At 31.1% G+C, this 23,043-nt stretch overlaps 3 protein-coding genes and 1 long non-coding RNA gene across 5 annotated transcripts; 1 reads left to right on the top strand and 3 right to left on the bottom strand.

The window, feature by feature from the left end:
- Positions 1–2,237: 2,237 nt before the first annotated feature.
- On the bottom strand, positions 2,238–5,826 carry LOC112702008 (uncharacterized). The gene is made up of 2 exons (XM_025752846.3): positions 4,824–5,826; positions 2,238–2,601 (listed from the first exon to the last, which is right to left on the bottom strand). Exon 1 carries the CDS (start codon positions 5,687–5,689, stop codon positions 4,838–4,840), a length of 852 nt encoding a protein of 283 aa, XP_025608631.1. The 5' UTR covers positions 5,690–5,826; the 3' UTR covers positions 2,238–2,601; positions 4,824–4,837.
- A 660-nt stretch (positions 5,827–6,486) lies between these two features.
- On the top strand, positions 6,487–10,303 carry LOC112702006 (glucose-6-phosphate/phosphate translocator 1, chloroplastic). The gene is made up of 5 exons (XM_025752845.3): positions 6,487–7,604; positions 7,960–8,185; positions 8,578–8,800; positions 9,261–9,474; positions 9,940–10,303. Exons 1-5 carry the CDS (start codon positions 7,074–7,076, stop codon positions 9,949–9,951), a joined length of 1,206 nt encoding a protein of 401 aa, XP_025608630.1. The 5' UTR covers positions 6,487–7,073; the 3' UTR covers positions 9,952–10,303.
- Positions 9,086–11,095, bottom strand: LOC112702007 (uncharacterized). The gene is made up of 2 exons (XR_003153899.3): positions 10,810–11,095; positions 9,086–9,750 (listed from the first exon to the last, which is right to left on the bottom strand). It is a non-coding gene; the product is annotated as an uncharacterized lncRNA (long non-coding RNA).
- A 1,679-nt stretch (positions 11,096–12,774) lies between these two features.
- On the bottom strand, positions 12,775–16,462 carry LOC112702005 (septum-promoting GTP-binding protein 1). 2 transcript variants are annotated; one of them, XM_025752843.3, is made up of 6 exons: positions 15,903–16,462; positions 15,569–15,689; positions 15,140–15,236; positions 14,601–14,640; positions 13,992–14,075; positions 12,775–13,256 (listed from the first exon to the last, which is right to left on the bottom strand). In XM_025752843.3, the coding sequence occupies exons 1-6, from the start codon at positions 16,254–16,256 to the stop codon at positions 13,089–13,091; spliced, it is 864 nt and encodes a 287-aa protein (XP_025608628.1). In that variant the 5' UTR covers positions 16,257–16,462; the 3' UTR covers positions 12,775–13,088. The 2 variants fall into 2 exon arrangements, with proteins under 2 accessions (XP_025608628.1, XP_025608629.1); XM_025752844.3 differs by having other exon boundaries at positions 13,992–14,028.
- Positions 16,463–23,043: the final 6,581 nt, after the last annotated feature.

The following is a 23,043-nucleotide window of genomic DNA, read 5'->3' as shown; positions in this document are numbered from 1 at the left end:
TTACAGTCATTCATTTACTTTTATTACTTTAAAAATATACATGTGCCCATTGCCCAACTAACCTTTTACCTTAATCCAAAAACCCCAAACACACTTTTTCATAACCAAATAATAAGAACATACCTCCCTGCAATTCCTTGAGAAGACGACCCGAGGTTTAAATACTTCGGCTATCAATTTATTTAGGGGTTTGTTACTTGTGACAACCAAAACGTTTGTACGAAGGGATTTCTGTCGGTTTAGAGACTATATCTACAACGCGACTGTTTTTATGAAATTCTTTATTGGCAAAAATCCCAACGTCAGTGTCCAACGCCGCCCCTCCAGAGGAAGACGACGTTCCATCCTTATCACTCCAAGGGAAGCCAATCTGCGTATTACCAGGACGTGCTATACCTCGGAGTCGACTCTCCACACAGGAACACCCATAATGCAAAAAACAACACAATGGAGAAAGAATGAAGAAGCAAGCACCTGGTTCAACTCAGCTCGCTGACTGTGACTTGTTTGACTCGGCGCCTTTTAAGATAGAAAACAGAAACTCCTCACTGAGTCAGTGTCTATCTCTGACTCGCTCAGTGATGAAGGAGGAGTTTGAAACATAAATAGTAGTATAGTACCGCTTGGTGTTGTTTTGAATTTTATTTTATTTTTTTGTTCTCATCTTAAAGATTTATCTTATCATATTGTGACAGGTAATTGATTTTTTTTTTTTGAAATTTCATAGCGATTCTGGCTTCTTCCTTCCCTCTTTCCTCCGTCACCTTTGTCCTAAACCTCATAAAGCTACACAGCATGGATCCAAAAGACTAGGTCTACAGCAACATGCTTAGACCCGCAAATCGATGTTGTGAGAAAATATGCAATGAAAAGTTTTGTATACGCATATAAATATTTTTTTCATACAAATGAGATATTTATTCTTAATACAAATAGAAGATTTATTCTTTATACAAATGGAATGTTTGTTCTTGATTGGTGACGACAAGAGATGGCGACACTGAAGAGGAGGTTTGGATTAGAAGGGAATGTAATGAAGGCTAAAAAGAAGAGGGTGGTTAAAATTTTCAATGATAAGATTAAAAGTTTTTTTTTTTTTTTTTTACTTGAGTTGGGATGAATTTTTTTTTAATCCTCAGTAGGCTAAAAAATTAGTTTATTATTCATGTTGTTCAGATTTTTTATTATTTACCTAACAGAATTAAAACAACAATCATATGTAATTTTAATTTTAATTTTAATTTTAATTTTATTATTTATTATTTATTTATTTTTCATGCACACTTGAATCATCATATATAAAAATGAGTATTTTCTATACATAAAAAATTAGTTGAATTAATTAACTGTATGAAATATTTTAGATAATAATATGGTGAAAATTCAAATGCAGTCTACTTTACCTAAAGTTGATAGCTGAAAACGGTTAAATAATTTGACTAAATTTTTATCTAACGATTCTCAATTATCAACTTCACTGTACCTGGTTTCTATCTAATAATATACATAAAATTCTAAATTCTAATTTTCTTAATACTAATTGACAACATAAAAGGTGGTACCGTGGTAACATTCTAATCAAATTGCATCTTAAGTTTAAACGCATTGGCAATTTGGCATGAAACAACCAATTTTACAAACCTCTTAAACTCAAAAGTATGATTAAGAAAGGTTCGACAATTATGGTTTGAATTCTTTTCTGCTATCGTATAACGGGGAGGACAAGAAGATTCATCTTAAGTGATGCGATTATGTGACTACACTAATCATCTCAATTTCATATCAATGTTTTCCCGCTATGAGTTGTATTATTTTTAGTAGTCAACTATTGATTACATTTTTTACTTATTTGTTGAGAGGATGGAAAATATTGGTAAATTAAGAGTTTTGTACAAGGGTGCAAATTATACCAAAAAGATCATTATAAAAATCCAACTTATGCAAATATTAATTGACGGCAAGACACCTATGATGTAAAGTAATGATTAAAAACAAGAAATAGATAATGAAGAATACAATTAATTCTGCACTAACGAACGTTAACAAATATACATCCTGAGATTTTGACTAACCTTCCATGCTCCATTTCTCTACTTATGATTTGGAAAGATAAATGTAACGAGTTTTATATCCAGAAACAAAGAGATTTATTGATTCATGTACCATAGAATATGCAGTATAATTTATAAAAACAATAGCCAAAAATAATTGTGGATAGCTAAAAAGATTGCTCAACATTACCCAAGTCATAAGTATATTATGTAATCAGAAATATATGGGGGTCACAGATCGGTCCTACACTCACAAATCAGTACACTGTCTTTGCAATCCGGCATCATATTTTTGTTCCTTTCTTGACAATCTACACAATTGATTTATAAGTCTAATGCTCAGGCTGCAATAGCATAAGCTCCCCGAAAACATGATTTTCTAACATAGAACTTCTCATCAACACATTTTAAAAAATTCCCTAACAAGAGAATGATCTAGGTTGTACAAGCAACAATCACCGCTTAACTACAAGATGGTTTGCAACATGCACATGTCCAAGGTCCAAATCTTCAATTCTTCAGAGCACCAACAATAACAAGTCAAATTTAGCTGCACAGTAATTTAAACATCTCTGTTTAGTAGAGACAAAAAATGAGGGATGCTAGTTAACCATAGGTCAGAGCAGATAAGACAAAAATGAACTACAAGATGCTAATACAAATCCAAGTTAAAGATTTTAATAAATTAGTTGTAACTAGTGACCATACAAAAAAATGGATTTCTTCATAAAAATTTAGCCCACAAAGATTTTACCATAACCAGTGAACTGGCTGAAAGTAATGTTAACATGTCAGCAAAAAATAAAGGTTCCTGAAAATGCAGATAGAAAAAAGCAGAGGCACATAATTCAATGGATATGACCGTACAATTAAAGAACAGATTGGTCACAGAGAACACCAGGTGACATCCCCACTTCTAACTAGTGGTTAATACTTTATAGATTGAATAGAATGTACTCGGATAATAATATTAATACCAAATTATTCAGCTCATGTAAAAGTACCCAACCAAAATGAGATAAACACAACATATGATACATACAATCTGTATCATGTTTTAATTTAACGAAAGTATAGAGAACCAACTTTTAGTTAGCCAACATTAGTGTTTAGGTTTTTAATTTAAGATTTAAGGTTAAAGATTTATGATTTAGGGTCTAGATTTTAAGATAAACAAAATAATTTTAAAAAAGTTGGCTGATGTTGGCCCAAAAAAGTTGGTTACCTAGTATCACTCTTTAATTTATATTCCAAATATGTATTCTAAGGGGTCAATCAGTTAATTCAGCTTCAATAATTTCTATTATTTGATTAATGAAATGCATTTTTCTATAAAAAAGATGATTAAGAACGAGAGAAGATAATAAAAGGAAATCGATGATAAGAGATCCTCTATGGAAGATCATGGAAGAAAAAAGGAGAGAGAGAGAGAGAGAGAGAGAGAGAGAGAGAGAGAGAGAGAGAGAGTTTAAAGTGCTTTCTATGAAGTGTAGCTTACAAATCTCAACATGTTTAAGTTGGAAAGTCCTCTAAAAAGATCATTAGCTTTACACCAAATAGATGTGACAAATTTAATCCCATCCTACAGAACATGCTTGTTCTGAAAATCTGTTTTATGCAGGGCAATGAAACATATTCGACAGGAAATGGGAACATATGTGACAGAAGTAAACTAAGTTATTCTAATTATCTTCCCTCTCCCCCTCCCTCTCCCTCTCCTCTTTTGATTCTGTTATTTGTCATCCACAGAGAGACAAAAATATTAACCAAGTAAATTTTATTCCGTTATTTATTAGCAAAATACCATTGACTAGCATTGAAATGCCCAAAATAAAGCTAAACAGTTGTGCTGACTACAATCCTGCATGAAAACCACAGAATGAATCCAAACTTGAGGATAAAGGAGAATCTTCAGCAGGAGGTATCGAGTTTGACCTTGGAATTAGTAACAACTTCAATGGCTATGGAAAAGTGAATAAGAGAATAAAATGAAAACTGAAATCTAAGATACATGGTCACGGGTTCAGCTCAACTATGAAAAGTGAGAGACAGTGTATTTCATTTTGGGGGAGAACAAAAGCATCTATAGATAGTTTATTCATAGTAAAGTCATCCATAGATAGTTCAAATTAGCTACATTATTATTTAAATAAACCAAAATTGTTTGACAATGAAGGCTACCTAATTCAATTAGCAGGATTCACAGTCAAATCACAAACACAAAGGAAGAAAATCCATAGAAATTCCCTATAAATAAACCCACATATACAAAGGTACAAGTGAAAGACAAAAGGTTTATCACAAAACTCATGTAAGTTGCTGCTACCATTATACTAATAAACTTCATACCAACTAACTGATTTCCTTCTGTTACTCGATCATAAACTAACAAAATGATTTATTAGGACTATACCCTATATCCAAAAGTAAACTCATAAACTGTTTATGAGTATGACTATGATATGCCAAATACTGTCTTCTTTGTCTACAGCTAATTGCTTCTAGTGGTAGCATTCTAACATATCTACAAATCATACTACCAAAATACACGATGAACAATTTCATTTTTATTTCAAAACAGCAAATTCCCATCGTATCTTAATTTCATGAACTTCCATGACCACTCTTCGTCCATCAAGACATCACAATCTTAGACAAAAACAAAAAGAAAAATATAATCCTACGCAAATTATGCTAGATAACCATAAAACACAAGCTATATTAGTTATCACAAACAAATCAACATAGAAGAAGAAAAAAATAAGAAATTACCTAGTTCATTACCACTACTGCTGTTGCTGGTTTTGTGGGTTCGGTGGAGGTGGCATGCCTGGGCGAGGAGGTCCAAACACCGGAACGCCGCTGCCAGGTGGAGGAGGCATCCCAGGACGAGGCGGAGGCGGGGCGGGCATCCCTGGCCTTGGCGGAGCAGGAGGCCCTCTCACCATCTGACCAGGTGGTGGAGGACCCATAGGCCGCTGCCCAAACTGCGGCGGAACAGGGAAAGGCTGTGGAGGCCCACCACCGGGCCTGGGTGGTGCAAATTGCCCAGGCGGCATCGGAGGTGGCGGGCCTCGTGCCATTGGCGGTGGACCCTGACCAGGATACCCCGGCATCTGGCCAGGCGGCCGCATAACCGGTGCACCGCCGGGATAAGAAACTGGTGGCGCCGAAAGCTGCGGCGGGCGCGAGATCTGCGGCTGCATCATGCCGGGAGCTGGTCCACCAACACCACGGACGGGCCCAGCCAGCCCGGGCTGGGCCTGGACAACTGGAGCTGCGGGGATACCTCGGCCTGCGGCACGGCCGATGCCAGGACCGCCCATTGCGGCGGCGTTGACGGCCTTAGCGCGTGACTCTTCAGGCGGCGGAGGACCCTCGACGGTCATGGAGATAACCTCCTCGCCGCGTAAGAGAACCAGGCCAAGTGTGCGGCGGTCCTCGCGGTCTTCTCCTGGCGCGGTTTTTTTCCCCTTGGCCGGTGGAAGCTTCCGGAACTCTTCGCAGTCTCCGAGGACAAGGTTCATGTGGCGGTCGAAGGCCATAAATTTTCCGACGAGCTGGCGGCCGTCTTGGATAGTGACCCTCATTCGGTAGTTAATGTATTGAAGCATCTTGGAGCTCTTTGACATCGACATTGTTGCGGTTTTCAGTAAGGTTTTGCTCTGAATCTGAAGTTGTTAGGGTTTCAGAGCATTGAAAGTCGAAGAAGCATGAGAGAGAGAGAAGGTAAAAGCAGCTTCTCAGTGTAGTAAACTAGTAATAGTACTATACTAGGGTTTAAGAATAATTGAGAATTTCAAAAATTATATTGGGCCTATTGCATAATGGGCCCAAATTCACAGTACTCATGGCCCAATTATTTTATTATACAAAATATTAAGACCAAACAAAATATCTACAAAATAAAAAAAGAGGAAAGTCCACGACCTACTTTATGATTCCAAAATTGAACGAAAGAGAATATATGAAAGTAGACTTATATTAATTCACCCAAAAGAAAAAAAAGTAGACTTATAAAGATAATATATATAAATATACATAAATACATAATATTGGATTGAGAGATACTGTAAAAAATAAAAAAAATATAATAATTAATTTTAATAGAATATTTTTTATCATAAAATCTATACAAATTTTGGTGGGAACATGTAATTAAACCTAAAAAATTAAACTAAATATTGATTCAAATTTAGTGTTCTATTTAAAATTTAAAATGTTTTGAAACTTAAATTAATTCAATTCAAATTTGTTTTTTTCCTCAAATTTGAACTAAATCAATCCAATTTTATTTTTATCTTGTATAAATATTTCTTGTAGAATGCAACAGAACCACCAAATCCCCTAAACGCCTCCACCACCAAACCTCACAAATCACAAATCACAAATCACATCACAATATAGTAATATAATTTGGTTCGTTCATGCATCCAAGCTTGACAATTATTTATTATAATGATAGTACCAAATAGAAAATGTAAGCTATCTCCAACCCTGTTTGACCAACCCCCTATTATTGTTTACTTTTGTTCATTCAGATTCCAATGTACCATTCTTTAAATAAACTTACAAATTTTCCCTATAATAATTAATTAATTAGATGCCTGATATTTTCCTAAATTAATTATCAATCATTCAATAATAATATACATTATACGTAATAATGATCTAATTTATGTGTGTGCATTATTGCAGTACACTAACTCTGGTTTTTGCATACACCGTTCAGAACTGCATCAAGGTCAAAACCTAGATCATAATAGAGTTTAAGAGATTCTTAAATACCATCATCATCGCATTCACAAATCACAAGTGACAACAGTGTTTAAGGGACAGGGTCCGTGTGTGTGAGAGTTCAGTTCACGGTTCTGACACTGACACGCACATAAAAACAGATCCCTTGTTGCTTTTTTACTGTTTTGCCTTCAATCATTATTTACAACAACAACAACCCATTAAGCTTTTGATCGGAAAGTTTAGATTTTTATCATTTTTCCCCACCCCATCATCGATCACACAATGATCTGCACGGTGAAACAACCCGGAATAACAGGGATCAGAGGCTCCGGGCTTGTTTTCCGTGAAAAGGGTTCAACCCGGGTTCAGTCACGGCGTCTTGTTTTGCCTTCCATGATCACAAGAGAGAAGAGATCACAGAGATCTCTTGTTTCGGTGCAAAAGCCACTGCACCTTTCTGCTGTTATTGGTGGTGTTGGGAACCTTTCAGTGAGGCGTGAGAGGAGTGAGTTTGTGACTTGTGGTGCATATGAGGCTGATAGATCAGAGGTTGAAGGAGCAGGAGCTTCTTCTCCTAAGGTTCCATCAGAGGCAGCTAAGAAGGTGAAGATTGGGATATACTTTGCAACATGGTGGGCTTTGAATGTGGTGTTCAATATATATAACAAGAAGGTGTTGAATGCTTACCCTTACCCTTGGCTCACTTCAACACTCTCACTTGCATGTGGTTCTCTCATGATGTTGATTTCATGGGCCACAAGGATTGCTGAGGCTCCTAAGACTGATCTTGAGTTTTGGAAGACCTTGTTCCCTGTAAGTGATGGCTGGACTTTTGTTTCTTTGTTTGTTTCCTGAGAATAAAATTAAATTTTGATGGCAAGAAGTGAAAGCAATGTTTTTGTTTGTTCATGCATGGAGTTTTGTTTTGTTCTGTTTTCTATTTAACAATTTTGGTCCCATCTCTGGATTTCTATGTGGTTTGACTTCAGACAAGGTTGCTGATTCTAATTCATTATAAACTATGTAGATCAATAGGATGGAATTTTGTCTGAGAAATTTATTTTCATAAATAGTTTCAGCTTTTCCCTGTAATTTTTATGTGTATATATTCATTGATGAACAAGGACCTTAGTGTTTAAATTTTTACTTTATTATTTTTTGGCTTCAGGTTGCTGTTGCACATACAATAGGACATGTAGCAGCAACAGTTAGTATGTCAAAGGTTGCAGTATCATTCACTCATATCATCAAGAGTGGGGAACCTGCTTTCAGTGTACTGGTTTCCAGATTTATCTTGGGTGAAACCTTTCCGGTGCCGGTTTATTTGTCTTTGATTCCGATCATCGGTGGATGTGCGCTTGCCGCTGTGACTGAGCTCAATTTCAACATGATTGGTAAATATGCAACGTTTCTTCTGAAGAACTTTTGCTAATTCCATCATGTTCTTTTGCATTTTGTTATTTTGTCATAGCAAGAGTTTGGAGATAGGATGATAAACTAACATGAATTTTACTTCAACTCAGAGAAATGAAAGTAAGTTTTTAAGTTATTGAGTCAACATTCTTGTTTTCCTATTGGCATACCAGTGTATGCATGACAATTTTATAGAGTAACATGTACAATATCACTTAACCTCTAGGGAAATTAACATAATTTACATGTGCTATTATATATTTGAGTGCATATGCCTCTAGAGGATGTTGTCATGAAGGTATTTCTCATAAGTTACCAACTAGTAGTAATTTTTCGCCCTTCTAACTTCGATTTCTTGACCTTTTTATTACAGGTTTTATGGGGGCTATGATATCAAATTTGGCATTTGTTTTCCGTAACATCTTTTCAAAGAAGGGAATGAAGGGAAATTCTGTCAGCGGAATGAATTACTACGCTTGTTTATCTATGTTGTCATTGGTAATTCTCACACCATTTGCAATTGCTGTGGAGGGGCCACAGATGTGGGCAGCTGGATGGCAAACCGCCCTCTCGCAGATCGGACCTCAGTTTATATGGTAAATAAAAGATGACTGCTCAATCTGATGTTATCCCTATTATTATGTTTGCTATGCCAGCTTCAATCTTCTTAATCTTTGTCTCTATATTTTCAACTGAACATAAGATGATATCTTGAAGTTTTCATGATCTTTGATTAGATACAAACAACTATTGCCTTCTCCATTTCTCTTTTTTGTCCTTTTAGGGAAATTCCAAATTATTTGATATTTCTCAAACAGTTAGCTATTTGCTTTTCTCCATGTGTGAGAGTATAACTAATTTTTGTTTAGGAGCAAAAGACATGTGATGAAGTACCTCACTTATGCTGCTATGCAATTAGAATTAAGTAATAAACCTATTCTGCAGCTAACTATGAAGTTGACAAGATCTGTTTAATATGTATGAACTTTTGATTTGGAGTTATCTACTCTTTTGGTTCTGAAAACTAAATGTATGGCTGATAACTGTGTTCAACAGGTGGTTGGCGGCTCAGAGCGTATTTTATCATCTGTACAATCAGGTGTCCTACATGTCTCTAGATGAGATCTCTCCTTTGACATTTAGCATTGGAAACACCATGAAGCGTATATCTGTTATAGTTTCTTCAATCATTATCTTCCATACACCAGTTCAACCCGTCAATGCACTCGGAGCTGCCATCGCTATCCTTGGAACCTTCTTGTATTCACAGGTAAACCCAACAAACAAACTTCTTTTTAGTCAGTAATATTGCCATCCAAGGTGACCTGATTAGTTTCCGTAGTTCGAATTATCACCTACTTGCTATTGGTTTGAACCCACCATTGTTTATTACTTGCCTATTACCATCTCTTCTTGAGCTTCAATGGTTAACTTCTCAAGAACATATGAATGGAGAATATGAATTGGTTCCTCTTTTAAATTTGAGGCTTCTGATGGTCCCTCATCTGTTTCGACATCTTCAAATGGAGCTGCAAGTTGCAACCACCTTGGAAAAATGAAAAATAGAAAATTGCTTGTCAATATAGTAGCACATTTTATAGATGGAAAATATTAAACGAGGTTTAAATATAAATGGTTTATGATATGACACGAACTGTTGTTTGATCTATATAGCCGACTTCACTATTGGTATTTTATACTTGCTCTGATTTTCATTTGTACTCGCATTTTGCAGGCAAAGCAGTAGGGTGCAAACTGCAAAGAAGTTAAGAATACTCCAAGGACTCTTTTTTTTCACCTCTATCAAACTCAGCCAATTATGAGAATGTTGGTTTTGAATGGCTTGATTTTGGTAAGACTGGATGATCCGGCTATTTCTCTATTTGTGTATATAGATATTAATAATGATATGCTGAGGAACAATGTCAATTTAAAGTTGGTTAGTCTTTTTTTTTTTCAATTTTATTTTGGGGGGAAGAAGGGTGGTTTTTTCAGTTTCTGCATCATCATCATAAGTTGGAGGAATCCAAGTTTATATTTCATGTAGTTTGAGAATATTTTCTCAAACACACTGCTTTATAATATGGAATTTTTAATAATCTTAGTATGATGCTATTGATATGATTTGCATAACATTAATTCACAACGGGTTTAAGTCATGGAATTAGCCACTAATACAGTTCACTAGAAAACCAAATTATTACCTTAAAAGACTATGTTAGGGACTTGGGTATTATGGGGTGCTCAAAGTCCCACATCAAGTAGTATGTTAGCTGTTAAGGGAAAAGAACCACTCTCCTTATATACAACATCAAGCATCCCATACTACTAGATGTGGAACTTTGAGCACCCCATAATACCCAAGTCCCTAACACTAGCTTTTAAGGTGTGATTTTTCACTTTCCTTAGATATTTAACAGACTATCATCTTTTAAATTACTAGTAAGAATTATATGTAAATTACTTACAATGGCATCAAAGTGCTAGTATATATGAACTATATATGAAGGTGCATATTAAACAAAAATAATTCCAATAAAATTCAAAGTAAGTATAAGAAGCATGCCTTTAACATAAGTTGGGGAAGGAAAGAAGAGAGACAAACCAGTTCAATGCTGGAAGCATCAATGGAAGATTGAAGGTCCTAAAATAAAGCCATTGAGCTTGAGCTAATATTGTTTCAGAGTTTCATATGCTAAAGTTTGTAGTAGTTTGTGGATGTCTGGATGATGTTTTTGAGGCCATTGAAGCCCCAAGATAAATTTTTGTGGATAAGGTTTTAGGATGTACTGGATCAATGCTCCAAAATGATTATGACAAATCCAATTAGTGCAACATAATAATAATAAGTAATTAGAGAAAATCAGATAAGTGTTGAAATTGTATATTGTGATAAAATAGAGTAAATCTTTAATTGGTTTTTAAACTTTTTTTTTGAATGGTCAGTTCAATTTATGATCTTTGTTTGTTAGTCTATTATTCTCTAAACTTACACCTGTGAAACAAATTAGTAATTGTTTTGCACTTATCAAGGCATAGAAGAAACTTTGAAAACATATTTAACCTAATAATTATCAAGGTTTATTTAATTTGGGTGGAAACTCAGGTGAAGTCGACTTCACGTGAAGTTGATACATGAAAGCTGTTGGATGAAAATTTAGTCAAATCAGTCAAATCATCTAACGGTTCTCAAATATCAACTTCACGTGAAGTCGACTTCATCTGAGTTTTGACCTTTAATTTGTTATATTATTTTTGTAACTTACATCAAAGTACATCAAAGTGTGAGTTTTGTTATCTTAATTTTTTGTTGTAAAAAAAATAATCCGCCGTAAATCTAAATTTTATTTAAGGGATCTGCCGCTGCTAATGAGTTACTGCATGCAAAAAGACTAATCTCGTTATCTTAATTTAATGGTGACTAGACACTCATCTTTTTACTTTATATTATGAATCTCTTGTGTTAGAGGAGACTAATCCGGTATTAACAACCAATTGACGAGTACTATAGAGATTTGGCTTAGTTCATATCAAGTTAGTAGTTACTATATATAGGATAATTTGTATCCATACAAAATAATATAAAATCTACAAAAATAATTAGTATATTTCAAGTAATAGATTATTATTTCATATGTAAGAACAAAGGAATCATGAGGACAAGAAGATAGAACCCAAAAATTTGCCGCTTTGTAACATTATTATCACAAGACAAGATGATGGGTAAGGTAGAAGATAAGGTACTTAATTATCAAAGTTGTGACGACAAATTTATATTTCTTTGAGATGATTAATGATATCAATAACAGAGTTTGTGATCCAAATTCCAAAGTATTCGTAGAGCGCTACGTACACATACGTACTTTAGTCATTTTTAACGTAGTTGGTTGTGTACGTATAATATATCAAACAATTCCGTTAAGTTATCAACAGCATTTCTACAAATATTTGTCAATTCTTATTTATAACAGTGTTTAATGAAAGTGTCTTTATGGTTGTGTTTAATAAAAGTGTCTTTATAGATATATTTTCTGAATATGTCTCCTTATAGATATGTTTAAAATATAATAATTAATTATGGTTGCCAATAAGTTGAGAAATAATATGTTGATACCTATATTTTTTCTATATCAAAACGAGGTTTGAAAAAGTAAAAGCACACACTTTAGCCACAGTTGCCGTACTTGAAAAAACTGTGGCAAACATGAATTCGCGCCACGGTTATATATATAGAGGATAATAAAACACACATAAAAAAAAATAATAACAACATAAAACTGGATATAAATGAAGCAAAGATCATTACTGCCATCTTGATCTCCATCTTTCTCTCTGTTTTTTGTTTGCTTTTGGGATGATGCTATAAACATTTAACAAAACGTATGAAGAAAATTTAGAGTAGAATTTATTGTTAAAAAAATAGTAGAATTTCAGGTGGTTTATACATATGAAAAAAAGATCGACAAAACATCCAGTTTAGAGAAATGAATCAAAAAAAAATTCAAAAAAATTGCACACAAAGTGATAAATGGAAATCTATGTATAAAGATTTTACTGTAAGGATAATACATGATCACATAAAAATTTTATTTAAAACAAGTATTACGAAAATATAAAAAAATGTAACTTTAATTTTAACAATACTTATATAATCACTGTAGTATAATTATACTAGAACCCACCAATATGAGTAGGTGTTTTGGCTTAGGGAGAACTTAGTGTAGTTACTAGCCACATAAAATTTAGTCATACCATCTATCTAACCTACCCTCTAAATAAAGATGTAATCAAAATGGCCTAAATTTGAAAAAGATTGATCTATTTTTTTCTTTTTCATCTTCATCCCCAATATATATGTAGGTATATGTACACACACGAAATGAATCAATAGAAATCAATAATGGGCTCTCCCACAGTCACATTTCTTTCTACCGTCCATGGCAAATTAAACAGCTTAGCCATGATGAATTTGAAGATTTTGTTGACATTTATATTGTGTGTTGCACTTGAAAAGAATAGGGTTGCCTTCATAGCCCTTGCATAAGCCCTGGCCTGTATCAGTTGCACTCTACTTAGATTTAGAGAGAAAAAAAACAAGGTATATAATATAAAAATAATTTTAATTTTTTCTGAAATTCCGGTAGTCTAATAATTTTAAACGATAATTTTAATTATAAAAAATATATATAATATATATTAATTAAAATCAACGGTTAAAATTACTAAAATACCGATATTCTATGAACATTTGAAAAAAATTTTATAATATAATATAAAATTTTTTTAAATATATTTAAAATATTAATATTCCAATAATCTTAACAGTTGATTTTAATTAATATTATATATATATATATATATATATTTTATAATTAAGATCAACGTTTAAAATTATTAGAATATTAATGTATTTGATACACTTAAAATTCTTCCTGTAATATAATATATATGTATGGTATATATGATGATAGAAAGTGACAATCTACTTAAAATAATAAACATGTAGGACCAAATTTTTGTGCCAAACGCGGAAACTCAGAGAATTTGATTTAGTAAATGTCAACTAAGATGCTGAGTTTCTAAAAAAGACCCTTGTCCATTACCAAAAGAATTCTTCATCATCTTCACAAGTCAATTAAATGTTTTTATATTTATGCAAAAATATCATATAGGATGAAGTTGAAGATGCATGTCAAAAGTAATAAGATTATATATCAATATCCTATAGTTCTTTTTTTTGTTACCAAATTTTAACATAAATTGCAGCATTATTCTTACATAAATTACCTGTGTGACAATTGTCCATTGTAAATCTGGGGGGAGCCTAACAAAATCATCAAATTTTGTTCCAATTAAAATGGGAATTGCAGTCTGCATGAATAACAATAATGATCATATTTTCAAGACAGTATAATCACAAAAAAAATCAAAATAATAGAGTTTAATTTTAATATATTAATAATATAAAAAATTTATATGTGTTTAAATTAATGCGTTTATAAATGACTTTTTAAGTAACAAATATAAAAATTAATTTTTTTATTGCTATAATAACATCTATTGAGTTATTTATGTAAATTTCTTTTATTCTTATTCATCACAATACATATTAAACAATTATTGTTTATTTAGTTACTAAAAAATAATTATTATTTAGTTATTTAATAAAGCCTCATACATCGATAATAATGTGTATTGTACTTGTTCCTTTGAAAAAGCTTTTGATGCACATGTGAAAAGCATATGAGACTATACACTTTAATTAATGATGGTGTTAACTTTACAAAAGTGAATTGAATAATTCACTGAAGAGAAGCAATTCGAAAAGTATAGACCACGTAAAATTATAGTAATGAAAATTTCTAGTGGCTGGTGTTGGGTATTGTATTATGGTACCTGATTCCACTTTCTTGCTTCACTATACCATCCAAAAACACTGCAAATTAAAAAACACACACACCATTTATGTTAGGAAAAAGAAACTCATTACTTGTTCCCTCACGTTACTAAATTAAAAAGCTTCAATATTTTGAGTTATTTTATGGTTTAATTATTTTAGTGGTATCTATAATTTGATCAAATTAATAATTAGACTTATATATATATATATATATATATATATATTAATTGGATTTTGTTACTACTTTTAATTTAATAATTAAATTTTTTTATCAAAAACGTTAAAATTATCAGATTCTTTTTAAAAAATATATAGTCAAAAATTTAATGAGATATTTAATTATAGGTACTTTTAATTTGCGAAAAAATATTCTGTTAATTCTAATATTTTTTACATTAATAAAAACCTAATTATAAAGGATTTAATTAAAAAAAGTATAAAGCCCTAATTATAAATTTAATAAAGCTATAATGACTAACAAATTAATTAAATTATATATATATATATATATATATAATAATGTTTCTTAACCTACCTATTGAGTGTACAACGACTAGTGAGATCAAACATTATCAAAACTGCATCTGCATCTTTGCAAGCCATGGGAATTTGATCCAAGGATTTTTTATCACCTATCAACAATAACATGTAATAATTAACTTATCATCAACAACAATTATGTATTCATTCTACTTTTTAGAATACTAATAAGTTAACACATAGTCATGTATTCTTCCTTCATTATTATTAGAAATATTAGATAATACAAAGTTCTTCATAAATCTTGTGACAAAATTAACCTAACATATTTCTTAATGAACTCATCACAACAAAGAACAAACCAAGAAAAGAAAATTGAAACAGAAATAAAAAATGCAAAGTGTAGCAGAACACATGCAGAGAGAAACAGAGAAATGGAATTGAAGAAGTTGAATTAAAGAATAAGCAAAACATATATATGTACCTGAAACATCCCATATACTAAAAGAAATACGAGCTCCTTGAACAAACAATGTTTTGTCCATTAAATTTAGCCCTTCCATCTGCAACCCCTTCTTCTCTTGTTCATTCCCTACATATTTTATCTGATCACAAAAACCAAGAGTTGAAATGTCCATATCACATTTTCAATGAAAATAAATATAAATTTGAGTCTAAAGTCCAAACCATAGTTTTGAAGCCTATAAACTAAACACAATTAATAAAGAAGAGTTTGGTAAAGTTAGGCAAAGAGAAACTAATTGAACTAATAATAACATTATTATTATTATTATTGTAATTCATGCTTAGTTGCTTACCACAAAAGTAGTTTTTCCAATATGGCAATCACCCAATAAACTGATCTTCAAGTTAACCAAATCGGAATCCGTTTCATACCCACTTTCGCTAACCAATGTGTGGTGGAATCCCTGGTCGTGGTCGTGGTCGTCTGACACGGCCACGGCTACGGCCAAAGAAGAATCCCCAAGGGGAAGTCTCGTATACCGAGACGACTTACTCTTCTTTCCAACAGAACAAACAAGAAGCCTATCCCAAATGAAGTGAAAAAATTGTCCAACAAAAGATACCCTTTGCAACACACCCCACCTTATATCAACCTCCACAATTCTCTTGCATAATTGTGACATCTTCCTTCTAATCTTGTTCGCCATGGAAGAAGAGAACACCAATAGTATTATTCATAATAACAAGTAATTCTTGATAGACATGGAAAAAGAAAAAAAGAAGAAGAAAACAATAGAAGCTATATTGTTGTTTATGGTGTTGTTATGGTGTGGTGTGGTGTGTTTGGTTTTTTTTCTCTTTTTAGGTCCCACTAACTAACGCAAGGACCATAAGGGGGAGTGTTTATGTGTATGGGACTTTGTGTGTCACTGTTTGATTTAAGGGACAGTTGACCGGTATTTTTCTTATTTGGTTTCCCAAACACTCCCTTATTGCCGGCTACTTTGTTGCTATGTGGACAAGGGTAGTTTGGGAAATTAACATTGCCGTTGGTGGGATAGCACAGGAGGAAAACACCTAACGAGGTATATGTTTAGTTGAAAATTCCGGTAAAATTCAACTTCAGGTGAAGTTGATATATGAGAGTCGTTAGAAAAAAATTTAGTCGGTCAAATCATCTAACGGTTCTTAAATATCAACTTCACATGAAGTCGACTGTACCTGAGTTTTTACCGTATGTTAAGAGAAGGAAAATACTATTATTAAGAGTTTTTAAATAAAATGCTTATAGAAAAAAATTATGATATAATTTTTTAATTTATTAAGTTTGTGTATGACAATATATATGATACAAATCAATATAGTAAGTATTTTATTTTTCTAATAAATAATTTTAAATTCAATTAACTTAAAAATTAGAAATATATAAAAAATTATTATTTATACACTAAACTCCACTAAATTTATTTATGTAAAGAAGAAATAAATGAATGTGATTTAAATAATACCGTGTCAATTTAATGAAATTTATATTATTCAATTTTTATAGGATATATATTTTTTCAATCCAACTATTGAATTATATATAGATGATTTTACTCAAATTTCATTAAAATTAGACATTAATAAATATACAATTGAAGACTTATTTTTTATGTATATTTTGAATAAATTTATTACACTAACTTTCAAGTATATAAAAAATGTAATCAATAATTTTGGATTGATATAAATTTTTAACCGTGCTAAAGAACTAGTACTTTTTTAGATTTTGAGCCAGTAAACAACCAGTATTTGAGAAGGAATGAGCACAGAAGTAAAACTTCATAAGGTGCGTGTGAGACATTTGAGAAAGAATGATATTTGTTGGTTAAATAATGACTAAATTTGATTAAAACTGCTGGTTAATGAAATTTTTTTTAAAATTTTTTAAAATAATTTATAACTTATAATGTTTTAAGTTAACGATTGATTTTTAAAAAATTCACAAAAAAATAAATAATTAATAAAATTTATTAATTTTATTAAATATTTAATCAATTTTAAATACTAAATTTTAATAATATAAAAATAAGATACAAACTCAAAATGTTAATTAATATTAATAGAAAGTGTTATTCTCTAATATATTATGTTTGTGTAGATCCTGGAAGCACTTTGTAATGTTTATCTGTGATGAGGTGCTTCTAAGATAAACAATGGAAAGCGATGTTGTTGTGGGGGTAAATATCTGGTGTGGTGAGGATCCATGGTAAAGCCACCTGGCGTCCTCAGTCCTCAGCTCCTCATGGAACTTGATTACAGTCTGGTCCCTCACACTTTATTATTCAAATTTTTGTTAAACTAAATTTGTAGCCGTGTATTATTCTTATTTTGTTATCGAAAAAAATCAATTTATATATTTAGGTAGTATTTAGAAAAAAAATTGAAATTAAAAGAAAGAGATTAAAAGATATAAATCGAAATAAGTCTGAATATTATATTTGATATAAAGTGAGAGATAGAGACTGAAATAAGAATGAAATTCTAATTTAATTTACACAAAAAATAAAATTAGAATTAATTGAAATTAAGGTATTTTAAGTATAAAATGTGTTAGGTTGTTCGCTAGAATTGTGGATCAAATGGTTGGTAGGTCAAGAGCAACGAGTTGAATAGTTGATCGATGATGTTTTCTAGACTTGAGCGCGAGCTTTACGGAAGAGTGTTGTTCTGAGTGTCGGTGGATCGGTGGGTGAGTTTACCTGCAATGATGCTCCGATACTAAAGTGAGCATCTATACAATAAAGCTTGCTAATTAGGGTAAGAGTGACGTACTTAAAGAGGAGTAGGTCCCTCTCAGTTTATATCTTGTACTTCGAGTAGGTCTTTTGTTTCGGATCCGTCTGTCTAAAAGCTTCTACCAACTATTTATGTCTCCATCAATATATGAGGCAACACGTGGGTCACCTTCGCATGTGGGTCAATGACCCATCGAATCGGCAGTTTGTATGGTGGACCCTCGGTCCTTGTGGTGTTGGACCGAAATAAAATATTATTAAAATTTCAATCTCTTTTTTTAAAATTTGTAATCTCTTCTGTTCTCACTTTTTAGAGGTATTAATTTTTAGATTAATAAATATAATACTAAATCTCAATTTTTCAGTATCAAAACAAACAATATCTTAATTAATTTTGATTATTCTTTCATTTTTATTGTTTTTTCACATTTATCATTTGTCTTTTCAAGATAAATGGATAATTTTTCCCATAATTTGGAGTATATAGTCCTATCGGTAGCACTTTGAGAACACCAATTTTATATTAGAGACTCATGGGAGAAAAAAAAAACCTTCAAGATCAAGTTTAATTATGATTGAGTTATAGATATGAGTGAAAGATGGCAACTATAAATGTTTTTCCCAAAGGGGAAAAGAAAAAAATATAGTAAAACTCTGTATCGTGCTTGATGATTTTAGTGGAGGGTCCATTAACTATTGAGACCTTCAATAATCCAATTATCCACTTCATACTCAAATGCTGCATAAATATTTATATATGCATTATAATATCATTAATTTGAGTAAATCATATAAAGATTTTAAATTTAATTAAGGTCATGTTGAATTCACAATCTCTTAGATAAATATAAAGAGATTATGTCATTTGAATTATAATCGGTTACACTGTCAAGTACTTGAAATGTATCCTATAATAATTTTATTAGTAAGACACTTGCTCATAAACATTAAAACAAAAATAAAAATTTAGCATGTTAAACACTTCTAATATAATTCATTAATTAAGTCAATAACCAAGCTTATAGCATCAAATAAAGATGGATGTTTACATTTGAGTATAGCCCTTTTCCTACAACTACAGTGACAAATAAACCAATAATTAGGTATAATCATAATAATAATAACAACAACATAACATATTATAAAGGGTCAATTAGATTATAGTATTTAATTACTAATTTCACATTTGAGTTTGCTAATACATAGAAGACTCCATATTGTTTATGTGAGTTTAGTAGAACATCAATATCTTGGTATATATGATTAATGACAAATTATGGAAAAATATAAATGCTTAATTATCTGATTGGTGGATCTAAATCCAAGTTAATTAACATAATCTTCTATTCTATTGGGTAAGAAAAGGTAAAAGCTGCCATGAGCCTGCAAACCTTGCAGAAACTTTATGATTAAAAAACACATTACACATAAAATTAATTATAAATATGTCAAATTTTGATTAGTTGTCTTGAATCTCCCTCTTAAAATATAATATTTTTACCGTTTTTTTTTTGTGAAAGAGAGAAGAGTGTATCTCAAGATGATTTGAGAAGAAGAGTGTTTGACATTGCTGTAGGAGCTATAAATCGGTACTTTCGATTTGTTTTATTTTTTAAACAAACAATCATAAATAGGATGGTCCGATTTGTGATTTCAAAAATAAAAAAAAATTAATGCTAAAATCGGACCGTCCGATCTTTATTTTAAAAAATAAAAAAATATCAAATACAAATCGGACCCTCCAATTTGTAGTTTATTTTTTTTTCAAACAGATCGGACCCTCCGATTTGTAGTTTATTTTTTTTTCAAATAAATCGGACGGTCCGATTTAAATAAAACACCATATAAAAAAAATACCTGATCTTCCAATAACAATGTATTATACATATATTTAATCAATATAAAAAAATGAGCCTATTTTCACTTGTATGAATATTTTTTAAGATTCCATCATTTGATGCACCAACCAATCTCCATGCTATTATTTGCTTTGCCCATTTTCTACTATATTGTTCTTGCTAACAAGTTTACACAGTCTTCTTAGGGTGTTATAATATTTAGCAAACTAACAAAATAAGTGAATAAAAAATTAAATAAAAGGTAAAGATAAATATAAGAGGTTAATTTTAATATAATGATGTGTAAAGAGTTATATATATTTATCTAATTAAATTTATGTGTTTAGATGATTTTTAAACATAAATTTAAATATTAATTACTTTTATTGATACAACAATGCGCAATTAATTAATTGTCTACATAAAATTTTTATATATTAATAATATATAAAAATTAAATTCTATAAATAAAGAGAATCGTCAATGTAACTCTGATAAAAAAAATTATAATTTGACTTAAGAATTATATCTTTTAATTTAATAAATTAAAAATTAATTTATTGTGAATTAGAATTTTATTTAAAAAAATTTTATTAGATAATAAATAATAAATTGTTAACTTGCTATATACATAGATAAAACTTAGAATCGAATACCCAAATTAATTATATATATTGTTGAATAAGTTGGTAGGCTTAGCTTCTATTCCATGGTGGCTTATACTTGAAAAGATGAATTAATTGTGATTCACGAAACAAGCAACCTTAGCACGAGACGAGTTCGTGGAAACCAATTTCACTTTTTCCAATCTTTCTCACTTTCTGTAAGAGAAAAGCACCACCACATGTCTGATTGTCTGTACATCACATATCTCAAATCTAAGTAGTTTTAATTTATTATTATTAAGGAATCTTACTCCAAACAATGCCCAAGTTTTTTTTTTTGGTTTTTCACGTTTTCCCGATAAGTTAAGAACTAATCTATTACGAATCTGAGCTTTATTTAAAGATTTATCACTGGCCAATGAGTTGCTGCATGCACAAAGCGATATTCGAACCCTCACACTTACTTAAACCGATGAGTGACACTCGATCAACCCAAATTGATTATGTCCAAATTAAAATACAATACATCAAATTGAGATTTTCATTTAGAATAATACTATATGTATAAATAATTTTGTAATTAAGTTCAATTAAGTTAGTATAAAACTTAGTGAAAAAAAACATGCATATGTTATTATTCTTCTTTTTTAATGTTTTTTTTCTAGCACACAATTTTTTGTTAAAAACAACAAAAATTTTATACATAACACATAAATTTTTGTACATAATACACAAATTTTTACTATGAATATATTTTGTTAGTTAGGTGCTATGCGTATTTTATTGGTTAGGAGAAGAAGAAAATGAAAAGGACGAAGACGATGATAATAATAATAAAAGAGGATGAAAAAAAAAGAAAAAAAAAATAAATTACACAATAACAACATCAATATAATGAAGTATGCTCATTTGTGTTCGAAACGCGCAAGAATTTAGTTAAAAACTTGGTTTGAAATATGCTTGGACGCTTAGCATGTCTGTTTCATTTATTTTTTTTATTAGAGCAATACTAGGGGGCAGCAGTTTTATTGAATTTTGGCCAGCATGTAACCAGTAGAGGAAGGTGAGCCATTGGATGAAATTTTACACCATCAAATCATCATTGATGGCTAGTTGATGGCTAACAATCACAAAAATTGCTGGCCCCTAGACTTTTCCTTTTTATTAATGGTATTTTAAGATCCAAATATCATGTTTGAAGAAATTCTTATAAGCAAAAACAATATTACATGCCCTTTGTTGGTTCTTTTTATGATCATATTATTGTATTCATTTGGTACTAAGCCTTTAGATTTGTATATAGATTAAAGGTTTAGTTCAATAAGTATCAATAACTATAAAGATCAACTAAAACCACCAACCTAGCTAGCTAACTTTTATACTATTTGTTTACTTATTTAATTTTATCTTGTTAGTTACATAGATTGTGGAGTTTGGATAATGAAATGATGAAAAGTTTTCCCACCAAACGCTATAGTAAATATAAATAAATAACTCATCAGAATAATTATATTCCACTATAAGACTAGAGTTCCACATATAAAAGTAGTTTGGTATTATGGATAATGACGTAGATTAAGATACTCATAACTCATGATCATTTAATTAACTACAATTGGTTTTTCACAAAAGTAGTTTTATTTGATAACAAAGTAGAACCTTAACACACGTGTTAACAAAGAGAAAAGCACACGAGAATTATTAAAATGATAGTAACTTGAATGAAGACTTTGTAAATGGGTTTTAATTTGAGTGAGTAATTAATTAATTAATTAATGGGGCCATTATTTCATTTGATATATATTCGTGGAAGTTTGGCATAAAGTTATATAATTCTAAAATGCGTGTGTGGTACGTGAAATACTTTCGGTGAGTATCATATATTACCCTATCTAACTAATTAAAATTTGTAATTACCAATTTTTAACATTCTTAATTGTTTCTAGAAAGAATATCAAAAGATATAATATAACAGTTAGATTTTCATGAGTGTCTGTACTTAGTTAAATTTACCAAATCAAATCCAACTAATTAATTAATTAATTAATTAATATCTTGAGTTCTTGACAAACTTTCGATTGTGTTAAAAGCTTTTCGCCAAATAGGGTTAGTTTGGACATTATTTAATTTCTCCAACAAATTAAAGTTTCTGCCTAATACGTGTCCCCGATTTAACCCAACATGAACAATGCAATTGGGAACTAAAATTTGAACAGAGTCCATTTTTCTTATATTAGAATTCAATCATTAATCTAATGTCCTTCAAAGCTT

Source organism: Arachis hypogaea, chromosome 7 (genome assembly GCF_003086295.3).
Source record: "Arachis hypogaea cultivar Tifrunner chromosome 7, arahy.Tifrunner.gnm2.J5K5, whole genome shotgun sequence".
Lineage (NCBI taxonomy): Eukaryota > Viridiplantae > Streptophyta > Magnoliopsida > Fabales > Fabaceae > Arachis > Arachis hypogaea.
The sequence above is the reverse complement of the archived record's forward strand: the minus strand, read 5'-3'. Positions and strand labels throughout refer to the sequence as shown.

Bases quoted from the DNA above. Each gene is read 5' to 3' on its own strand.
- LOC112702006 (XM_025752845.3), top strand. From the start codon at position 7,074: ATGATCTGCACGGTGAAACAACCCGGAATAACAGGGATCAGAGGCTCC. The intron at 7,605-7,959 runs GTAAGTGATGGC...TTTTGGCTTCAG, and splicing joins TTTGGAAGACCTTGTTCCCT to GTTGCTGTTGCACATACAAT. The intron at 8,801-9,260 runs GTAAATAAAAGA...TGTGTTCAACAG, and splicing joins ATCGGACCTCAGTTTATATG to GTGGTTGGCGGCTCAGAGCG.
- LOC112702005 (XM_025752843.3), bottom strand. From the start codon at position 16,256: ATGGCGAACAAGATTAGAAGGAAGATGTCACAATTATGCAAGAGAATT. The intron at 15,690-15,902 runs GTAAGCAACTAA...TTTTGTGATCAG, and splicing joins TTGGAAAAACTACTTTTGTG to ATAAAATATGTAGGGAATGA. The intron at 15,237-15,568 runs GTACATATATAT...TATTGTTGATAG, and splicing joins TAGTATATGGGATGTTTCAG to GTGATAAAAAATCCTTGGAT.
- LOC112702008 (XM_025752846.3), bottom strand. From the start codon at position 5,689: ATGTCGATGTCAAAGAGCTCCAAGATGCTTCAATACATTAACTACCGA.